The sequence below is a fragment of the Musa acuminata genome, chromosome BXJ3-2 (genome assembly GCF_036884655.1).
Source record: "Musa acuminata AAA Group cultivar baxijiao chromosome BXJ3-2, Cavendish_Baxijiao_AAA, whole genome shotgun sequence".
NCBI classification, from domain to species: domain Eukaryota; kingdom Viridiplantae; phylum Streptophyta; class Magnoliopsida; order Zingiberales; family Musaceae; genus Musa; species Musa acuminata.
The window spans coordinates 34,969,985-34,980,658 of NC_088350.1; the positions used below are offsets into that span (position 1 = coordinate 34,969,985).

Here is a 10,674-nt window from a genome sequence, read left to right on the forward strand (position 1 = left end):
GGTACGCGGACCGCCTATTACCGATCCAAGTGCACTATAGCACTGTAGCAGTGCTACAGTACTCGACACACCTGAGTGTACCGCTTGGTACACCTGGATGTACCGCTCGGTATACCGTACCATATCGATATCGATCCCAGGTCGAAATACCGGTACGGTATGATATTGCGAACCTTGATTCACATGAATAGACTAAATAAATGAACTCGAACCAAAATAGTTCTTTTTGCTTCTTCATAGGCACTTAAGGCTCCTAGCAAGAGCAGATAAGAAACAGAGTCTGTTCGATTGCATGTAAATAACTTACAAAGGTAGCAAAATGCATGGACACTCAAAAGAGAAGAAAAAAACAAGAGAGAAAAGTATCTACACCGGAAACATCCCTCTATTTAATTGCTTTATTTGTTGATATTTACATGTGTGCCCTCCACAAGTTCTTCACCAGCAAGACTTGCACTTGAAAATCCAGCTCAGGCACCTACACCCCTGGAACAAGAAAAGGTCACTTTTAGATTGATTGTTAATAGCACACACCTCTTAAAAATCACTGCTTTCAAATGACTACAATGTTTGCCTGTCAGCTGAAACAAGAGAAAAACAACCGTGGTAAGTGCTTGAGAAGAAGACAGTTCTTGATGCAAGTCGCTACTACATGAATGACCCGAGGTAGCCGACCCACCTTGCATTCGTTGGGATCTTTCTTGTGTGTGTCTGACTCGATAGACAATTTTATGGGAGTACCAGGAGACTTCCGACTATCACCTATGACTTGGAAAACATCAGTATACTTCTCGGCAGATTCTGGATTCATCTCCCAATCCTCAAATGGTGGCACTATAACATCCCCCTCGGGCTATTATCCAGAAAGAAGCATTAGTCAATTAATACTTTGCAAGTAAAGGAAAAGCTTATATAGGCATGCAAAACCAGGGAAATGAGATAAGAACATACATAATTTCCATAGCCTTGTTTTCGACGCTTCTTTCTAATTTTTCTTGTCGTGCCATCCGATGAAAACCCTTTTTCCTGTGAAGAAGTATTTACATCTTTTACGGCAAGTTTTGTTTCATTCTCATGTTGCGGATTAGCTGCATCTTTGGTGTGTCTATGTGCCGCATCCTGATTATGGACAGGAGGTGTGGCAATTTGACGAATACCATCATTTTTCCTTGCTGGTTTCATTTCCTGAAAACCGGGGACCTCTGAAGGTTTAGAGGCCTCAATGTTGAGACTTACCTTAACTGGTGCTTGTCCATCATGAGCATAAGCTTCTGAGTTTTTTGCAGAAACTTTCGGAACTCTATTCTTTACAGCTAGTCGGGAACGTCGTGTGTAAAGGACATCCTCTGAAGCATCATCCTGGTTGCTGAATACAGGTACATGAACTTGCCGTTGCTTGCAAATCATACGACAATGTCAATTTTACCACAGATAGATATAAGAACCTTTAGAAAGAGAAACAATATGATTAATCTTAATCAGATCAAAACAAATGGGAGATCAACCATCATGGTTACCCGAGTAATTAACACACTGAGAAACCATCCTACCTTGCAATAATAAAAATAACAGCCCTGTTTTGAAGATCCAGCATCTTTAATTTGGAAAGATCATTCAATCCTTCTTTATATAGCACATATATCACCGCAGCTAGATTGTCTAGCTACAGCTCACTTCATTGAAAATGATAACTAATCAAAAAGAGTTTAAATAAGGCCCTCACCAAAGGTTTTAATTATCAAAATCTTTTGCTTCCTCTCTAAGTTGCTAATCATGCTACACATGTTCTCCATATTTATATCATACCTGAAGTCTATATGATCTCTATCTGACTCTTATCTTAGCTTCATTTGCTTGATTCAGTTTGATATTTGGTCAAAGAACAAATAAAAGTTTATGACTCTGTTCATTTGTCCATCTTCACCTGAATATTTGCAAAGGCTGTATGTAGCAAATAAATCTCATGCAGTTTATATCACTCAGAATCAACCCTTGAGATTAAATATTACTCATAATGTTTCTGGTCCAAATATGAGCAGGTAATGATTAGTGAAAATATAAACTAATATGCATAAGCTAACTTTGTGATTATTGTCCAAATATTGCTACATATATTTCACCTCTTTTGCTCTAAATTTGTCAAAACAGAAGAATCCTTGCCCATATCCCTTCTCAATTTTCAGAAACAACCATATATGGACCATAAAGAAATAGTATCTGCTTCAAATTTCAGAGCACTCATTTGCTCAAATCTCATGTCTACAGTTCGATGTCAAGGTGCCAAATTTTCCTCCTAAAATAAACTCATGCACCTTGAAACCACCAGACATACCCAAAATTCACCTCAACTCTCTTCACGGCCATTCATTCATCCAGGAAGCAAACAGCAGGTGAGAGGAAGAATAGGAGAGAAGAAAATGTTTAAACATGCTTCCGAGTTCGAATCCTATCAGTCCATTCAAGCTCAAGGCAGACACATTTAACCACTCCAAGTATCATTTTCGTATATGATGAGAGCTAAACCGGCAATTAGATTCGCTATAACTTATACCGGAAACAAAAAAGGGGAAAACGAAGAAAATAAACCTAATTCCGATTCATAGAATTTCTCAAAATCTGATACCACAGGCGATGAATCGTCAGAAGATCACCCAAAAGAAGTAAAAGAACTCCGTTTTTATAGCACCGAGCATGCCCAAGATTCCTACTTTCTCGATAATAATCATATCTGACATCCAAAGACACCCGGGAAGTCGATTGACTCACCGCCATTCGAAGCTTCGATTCCTCCAACCACAGAGCGAATCCTGGAAAGCGTCAAAGGCGCCGCCTTTCCACCTTGCACGCGCTCTTCGCTTCCTCCCTCCCTCACCCGATACAGGCGAAGAGAGATTCGGAATCGAGTGAGAAGGTGGCGTCGGGAAGGAGGTGAAGACGGACGTATAAAATACCATTGACGGGCGCCAGTTTGCGATTTGAAGTCTTCCCACCGAGTAGGGGCCCCCGGGGAAACGCGAAGGACATGTGAAATGCGATTCCCGGAACTAGGGTGTTGGCCGGCCGAGAGGAGCTCTGCTTGTTGCAGAAAACAAAAACAAGTTTGCTGGTTATTTCTCTCAAAGAATGGAAATAATTTCTCGACATAACTGATGAGAAGATACAAAATTGCAGTTCTGCGTCCGCGAAATCAATAATAATAATATTATTATTATTATCATCATTTATGATGCAAATTTAGCTTCGTTCGAGCATCCAACATCGACAACAAAAATGAATTCATTTCCTACGCACTCGGTTTTTGTTTCGCAACAAAGATCAGAAACGGAATAAAGAGAAATGAACACGATAAAAACGCTTCGGTCGGTCAACTCCCGATTCAACACACTTTCACGATAACATTTCAGATAACATTTCGATGGTTCTTATTATATTCTCCCGAATCATAGTGTTATTATTTAGTTACATCATCAAGAAATGACTATTCCAATGAAAAGTCAATCCACATGTTTGACTCTTTCAATACCTCTCTCTCCACTGTGATGCTTAAATCCAAACGAGTGAGGTGATCACATTTGTCTTCCCAACAATTCCATATGTTGTATACCTCATGGATTAGTTGAACACCTTTTGGTGCCTTTAATTTAGTGATGTTGCTAATAAGGTGATTAGTCAGTCAGCACAAGTTTGTTTGTTGCCACTTACCACTTGTGTTTTTTATGTTAATGACTAAAACAAAGCCATCTATGATGAAGATAGATTTGCTTGTCACAGACCAAAAGTCTTCGATGTGCATTAGTTATTTGTCTTTGCAAAAGAAAAGGGTAGAATGGATTTCTTCCACAATTTTTCTTCTCTCTTCACCTATTTTCTTTTTTTTTGGGGGGGTTGAATTTGGAAGACTTCTCTCTCTCATTTAGATTTTTCATTCATGAAAAAAAAAAAATTATTTATTATAGATGATAAAAATTTTAAATATTTTTCTTATAATAAAAGAAAAAAAAAATAAAGTGGAGAATTTTTTGTAACATTTATCTTATTTTATTGACTATTTATTGTATCCAATTTGACTCAGCAGGTCAGTCTACCACCTGGGACCCGGAGACTGGGGCCCAAAGTGGGCTCTATGGCTATCTCCAATCGCGAGGCAGGTTGGTGAGTGGGCAAACGGGGCCCGAAACAAGATTCATTTTAAATCATTCCTCCAATCACATCTTGACACGATAGCATGGAATAGTCGTCTAACCGGTACCGGCGGCACAACAAACAGGCTTCCTCCGCCCGCGCTTGTGAGCCTCCCCCCGAAAGCCCCTTCGTCGGTCGTTATCGGTTCGATCTTGTCGGACGCTCTTTGGCGTCTCGTCTCCGATTCCCCGCCCCATCCGGCATCTGCTTTCGAGTAGCAATGACTACGACGGCCGCGGTTTCGGTGGCTCTGCCCGAAGTGAAGCTCTTCGATCGATGGGGCTTTGATGGTCTTGAGGTAGGCTTCAGCTTCTTCTTATCGAGGGTTGATGCTTCCTTTTGCGGTGATGTAGAAAGATGATGAAAGGTCTTACCTTTCGTTTAAAATAGGAACGAGGGAGGAACAAATTGTCATTTTGCAACACTGTCTGTATCTTGTAATCCGGGGATGGGTTCCCAAGATCGGATTTGGGGTAGCTGCAACCGCGTCTCTGAGTTTTTATTTGGCATCAATTGGGGATTTTTTTTGGTTAGGATAATGTTTGAGACGGCTGAGGGAGATTAGGTCGATTCTTATAAGAACATTTTAGGCAACATTCGATGTGTAAGAGTTTGTTAGTAGCCGTCTGATGCTTTGTCAGATTGTGAGATTGGCTAATCAACAAGAAAATATCCTATATAACAAAATGAGTGCATAAGATAATCGATCTCAAAAACTCATCTGTTTTCAGCATTGCAAAATCACAATCCTGTGCTTGTATCTACAAAGCCAAGTAGTGTAAGTGATGCCAAGGATACCACCTGTTTGTTTGTTTGTTTGTTTGTTTGTTTACTCAGTGGATCAAGTGAAGATGCCAGCAGAATTGGTTCTGCTGGTGTTGTAAGACGCCAAGCAGTTGATATATCTTCATTGAGGGGGAGTTAATCAAGCATTATACCTTCTCATGGCAGGTGCTAGAGAGAGTGCCTTTAGGAACATCAAGACAATTGCTGAATCAATGTCTGGTTGATGAACTTATCAATTGCTGAATCACTTCACGCCTTGGTCTCTAGTTGTAGCATCGAGTCATTGCATGTTACATGTTATGATTTGACACAAGTACATCGGTCAAACTACCTCTAAAAGTTTCTGGTCTCTTGACAGTTATGCAATAAAAAAGAAGGATGAGATTGAATGTGTCGCCAAGGCAAATCGCTAAGGGAAGAGAGAGATTTTAGTCATGCTGTTACCATATAATGTTGAAGCTCGGCTTTACTTGTGCCGTTATGGTCCCAAGTTCTTATGATACAAAGAGTAGTACCTCTATAGTAGGTTCTTCTGGTGTTTAGTTCTCTTCACACATTTTCTTTTCATTCTGAGAATCTGCTATTACATAACACTTAAATTGTTGCTTGAAACGCCTTGCTCACTGTTGCTTGATATGCAACAGTGAGTGAAAAACAGCAGAACTTCTGATTTTGCAGGATAATCCTCTTGCCCCCATTTCTTCATGTGGAGTGAACCTCAGATAGCTAATCTTTCTTATGGATTATGGTACTGGTTTTGACTAAAATAACTTCACTATTGGTGCTCCTTTCTTATGGATATGTGCCCTCCGTACCTGCTGTAGGGACCCAAGAGCCTCTGCTTGCCTTCTACATGCTGCTATTTTATCAATTGCAACATCCCCATAAGGTCCTTTGGTTCTTCGTATTCATCCCCAGGTATGCAATTGCTTTGGGTGCCATTATTGAACACTTCTTTGCCCTTTTCTCTGAAGTTTGCACAGGGAGTCACTGGTTACTGTGTGCTGGGAGTGCCAAATGAGAAGAATGTTTTACTTTTCCTTTTATTCTAGTTTATTCTTTCACTGATATTAATTTCTTTTGTGTGTTGCATTTACAGAGGTGAACTGCTAGAATGTTATATAAAGCGGTGCTTCTAATAGTGTTACGTTAATTGTATTATATTAGTCAGCTCATCCAGTGAAAGAATTGGATGGGCTCGTTTAATGTTCTGATTTCTTCATGGTTTTTAACAGTTAAAATTAAGTTGAATTTTAAGTGGTGAATTGGTGGCAGAAGAGTTTTTGAGTTAAGGGTGATGATTGCACTTGTCAATGAGCTAGCCATCCAGGAGTATTAGATGCGGATGGGAGTTGGACAGGCTCATTATATTCCCGTAGTTGTGTAGGAGTGCTGGTGATGTGGTTCTTGTGAGTGTCAGCCACTTGGGTAATTAATTATAGTGAAAAGAATAAAATCCCACTTGCTTCCAAATGATCTTAAATGAAGCAGCAGCAGCTAGATATGCATCTACTGACTGTTCATTTACATTTTTATGGTCCATATGCATATAATTTGAGAAGCTTCTTTTACTGTCTGTCTACTGTCTAACATTACCATATTCTTTCATTGCAGAGTATAAGCAGTGATCATACAGGTCTTTTACATAAAGAAGATTCCTCCAAAAACCTCAGCAAAAAGGAACACCTCGCTGTCCAGAAAGGCACAACACATCAGCCATGGAAACAACACAACCAAACCAATCCCTAATACTGAAGGAGGTTCTGCACTAATAATTAGCTGATGGATTCATAGTTTGTACTGATCCCATAGCTATACTTCCCTCATGAAACAACTACACCTGAACCACTATAGAAGATTGAGAGCCTGATATGGATGCTGCATGATTCTGTCTCCTTGTTTGTGCAGGCTGCAAAGTAAATGGAAGTCATCATCAGGAAATGCGTTGACAGAATGAAATGAACGGAGGAAGAAGGGAACAAGTTCAACCATGTTGGCAGATGTGTTCTCGAATGCTCTCTCGATCTCTCCTACAAGATCATTAATTGTAGGGCGTCCTTTGCTCGAACTGGCGACACAGAGAACGGCAATATTTAAGATGGACTTGAAAACGTCCAAATTAAGCTCTCCTTCAAGGCGCGGATCTACAAAATCTTCGAGTGGGCGTTTGCCTGCCGAGACATCCTTGGCCTGCATCATGCACCACAATAGAATTCAAACATGAAGATCTTGCTGAGACTTCTGGGGTATTACTATCGATTTGGTGGCTACCTTTCTTGTCAGAGTTTCTCGTGCTTTTGTGTCCAGTTCAATCACCTTACGCCCTGATAGAAGCTGCAATATGACTACACCGAAGCTGTAGATGTCACTGGCACAGGAGAGGTTTCCATGGGACATGTACTCCGGATCCATGTAGCCGATGGTTCCCCTAACCTCTGTGAAGCATTTTGTTTCCTTCATTCCCACCATCCTCGCCAACCCAAAGTCCGAAAGTTTTGGCTCCATGTTGTCCATCAACAGGATGTTTGCGAGCTGAAAACCATGTATCATCAATGAAAGACGATGAACTGATACAAAGTTATGGGTCAACTTCTCACCTTGATGTCTCTGTGAACGATACAGCCATCTGGGTGAGTGTGGAGAAACCTTAACGCAAGGGAACAGTCTCTTAGGATCTTCACCCTCTTCCCCCATGGAAGAAGAGCATCACTTCCTACAGGTATGCAAAATTTAGGTTTCTTCCATGCCTTAACATGATTGCTGAAAGAGAAGATAGCAAGTCAATTACTTAAGAGATTGTGTGCCAGGTTTCCATTAGAGCAGTACTCATAAACCAGATACTTATCCCCGTTCTCATCGCAGTAACCAAGGAGGGAGACCAGATTGGGATGACGAACTTTGGAGAGGCCTTCGACTTCTCTCGTGAAGGAGCCATTCATAGCAGTCTTGTAGAGGTGCTTGATTGCAATGAGCTGCCCGCTGGGAAGAATGCCTTGGTAGACTTGGCCTGCGCTTCCAGTGCCGAGGCGTATTCTGCTGCTGCTGTAGTTTATGGCTTTCTCGATCTCTGCTTTGGAGAATCTGTAAAGACCAGTCCATTTGCTTGCTACTTTCCCTGGTGCAGTAGTAGTGCCTTGAAAACATGTGTTAGTGTGATTGCTTCTGTAAGCATTGAGCTCAAATGCACAGGGAGAATACCTTTGTTGTGTTCATGAGTCCTTTTCCTAGCCTTGAACAAAGTAATGAGAAGAAACAATCCGATCAAAACCAGTAGTGTTCCGAGTATCACTTCCACGACATCTGGTAAGTATAACCATTTGAATCAGAAGATGCTGTTTAAATTACTAGTAGGGGATCCACAGCAAATAACACTTACAGTTGCTATGTTTGCAGCTACCTGAGAAGACAAGAAGAAAGTTCATCAATTAGAAGAACTTGAAAGAATTGCAAGAAGTAAAATGACAACATGAGTAAGTCTATGAACACCATGCACAACGTTCTTTCCAGTGCTTCCATCATATCCATGTTTTTGTTCACGAGAATTGTAGTTTTTAGTACAAGGATTTACAGAAATTATGGAGTCCTCAACGTTGTTCTAGAGGATCTTAAATGTTGATATGAATTCAATAACTCATCAGCTAACCTTTTCCATTTCTTTCAGGTTGAGAACGATCTGCACTTTACCTGAATCCATTGCTGCCAAGCACCGGTAGTAGCCATCAGTCCAAGTATCATCTCTGGGCCTATTTGAAGCGATTGCTGCTACGGTGACAACGCTACAAATTGCTTTCTGCGTGTCATTATCCTTAACTTCGAGATGTTCAACAATCTTCTCTATCATGTTTGAGATCTCATAGGTGCAGTTACCACACTGGTTGATGAAACTTGGCACATCAAACCGTGAACAATTCGTGATGACGGAATCAAATTGCTGGCCATAATTACTCCTAATGGAAGCGAGACTGAGGTTTGAGCAACTGCCATTATCTTGATGTAACAAATCAAATTTACATGAATCTATAGAGAGATTATATTGCATGTTAAAGCGAGATGTGCAGTTATCCCATTGCTGTTTGTCGAGAAGGATCGCTTGGGCTTGTGAGGCCGAACGAGCTAGAGCTTTTGAGAAGAAGTATAGGACACTGCGACAGCATTGGGTGGTTCTCACATTGTCCCAAACCGTCACTTCATGATCATTAGGGTGAACGCATTCCCCGACCGGTTGATAAGGGAATGCATCAAAGTTCAGAGTGCAAGCTGATGTCAAGAAGAACAAGTCAGTAAGGAGAACTACAGAAGCACTTGAATTGGGCAAACAAAAGCAGATCATCCCAATAGAAGATTAAAACTACACTGTACTGCCAAAGACCTGTTGAATTTGTTGAGTTGAGGAAGAGGGAGAGGATTGTGAGAAGCACTGCAACAACCTTCATCCTTGTTTAGGAAGTTGTTTCTGGAGATGGAATTAAAAGAGGGAATGACGTGCATGCTTTGATTTAGCTGTGTCATCGAGGGGATCGCTAATCCTCATTGTTTAATGCACAAGATCTGTTGATTTCTTCCCTGAAGCTTTGATGTAAACGACTTGATTTGGATGTGTTTGGACTGATACAAGAAAGTTGAAAGAGACACATTTGGCTTCAACCTGCTAATACTAAAGTTCTAAGGTGTGCAAACTTAATTTTTATTTGGTGCTTCTTCCAGACGAGCAGCACACCCAGTCAATGATGTAATGGGCTAATGATTTTTTTCCTGATAATTCTAGTAGTTTAATGCATTGCAGTATGTCATGCAATGCGTCGCATAAATGCTCGAGTGTGAATTTTTTTTTCATTATTTATTTATTATCATTTTTTTCATTATTAACATAAAACACTTGATGAGATTTTAAACCATCGGCCTACCATAATAAGATCAGAATTAAGTGTCTCCAAAATAATATCTTAAATTATCATTAGAATCTTAAAAAAAATTTTACTACTAATTATAAACTTCGATGAAATGAACTCTAATGCATGAGTCTACAATCAATATATAACACGATAAAACATATAAATAAGAAAATAAATCCTTTATATATATATATTTCCTTGCAAGCTGACATATGTGTACTACACTCAATAATGTCACCATCACCATCATAAAATAGCAAAGCTTTCCATTGCTTTTACTTGGAGGATTTGTTAGCCTTGAGATATGTGCCCATATAATAAATGTTTCCAAGGAATGTCTCTTGATTTAATGATTTAGGTCATAAAATCATGCAATATTATCAGACTATATTTGACATTAACATTATGACGAAGTAACCAATACAACATCTCCGAGAACAATAAAAGAAAAAACATGCATGCATGTGTTGTGCTCAAACTTTTCACAGTGTTCGAACCATGCTATCTGGTAATGGAAGCCAGGATGTGTGTTCTTGTCAGACTTCCACTTCCCTGCTCTGGTCATTGCTATCACTTCTCGGGCCAATCCTGAATGCCTTTGACAGGAGACGGAGTGTCTGTGTCTTCAATATCATCTTCCCTGCAGAAAACAATACGAGAGAGAGAGAGAGAGAGAGAACGCATGTTGCAGCAGCATCTCGAGAAATATAGACCGACTCACTGCCTAATCATTAAAACCTCAGCCACCATGATTCTTTCTGCCATCATTGTTCTCGATGGCACCCTCTGATTCAGAACAGGGAACTGTGGGGGG

The 10,674-nt window shown here is 40.2% G+C and overlaps 1 protein-coding gene and 1 long non-coding RNA gene across 3 annotated transcripts; one reads left to right on the top strand and one right to left on the bottom strand.

Annotated features, from left to right (window-relative positions):
- Positions 1–206: 206 nt before the first annotated feature.
- LOC135631476 (uncharacterized) lies at positions 207–3,027 on the bottom strand. Of its 2 annotated transcripts, XM_065139187.1 has the most exons (5): positions 2,767–3,027; positions 1,237–1,395; positions 952–1,026; positions 680–853; positions 207–486 (listed from the first exon to the last, which is right to left on the bottom strand). In XM_065139187.1, the coding sequence occupies exons 1-5, from the start codon at positions 2,770–2,772 to the stop codon at positions 439–441; spliced, it is 462 nt and encodes a 153-aa protein (XP_064995259.1). In that variant the 5' UTR covers positions 2,773–3,027; the 3' UTR covers positions 207–438. The 2 variants fall into 2 exon arrangements, with proteins under 2 accessions (XP_064995259.1, XP_064995258.1); XM_065139186.1 differs by having other exon boundaries at positions 952–1,395; positions 2,767–3,024.
- Positions 3,028–4,344: 1,317 nt separating this feature from the next.
- On the top strand, positions 4,345–9,684 carry LOC108952132 (uncharacterized). The gene is made up of 5 exons (XR_010494445.1): positions 4,345–5,886; positions 6,583–7,687; positions 7,831–8,271; positions 8,362–8,438; positions 8,630–9,684. It is a non-coding gene; the product is annotated as an uncharacterized LOC108952132 (long non-coding RNA).
- Positions 9,685–10,674: the final 990 nt, after the last annotated feature.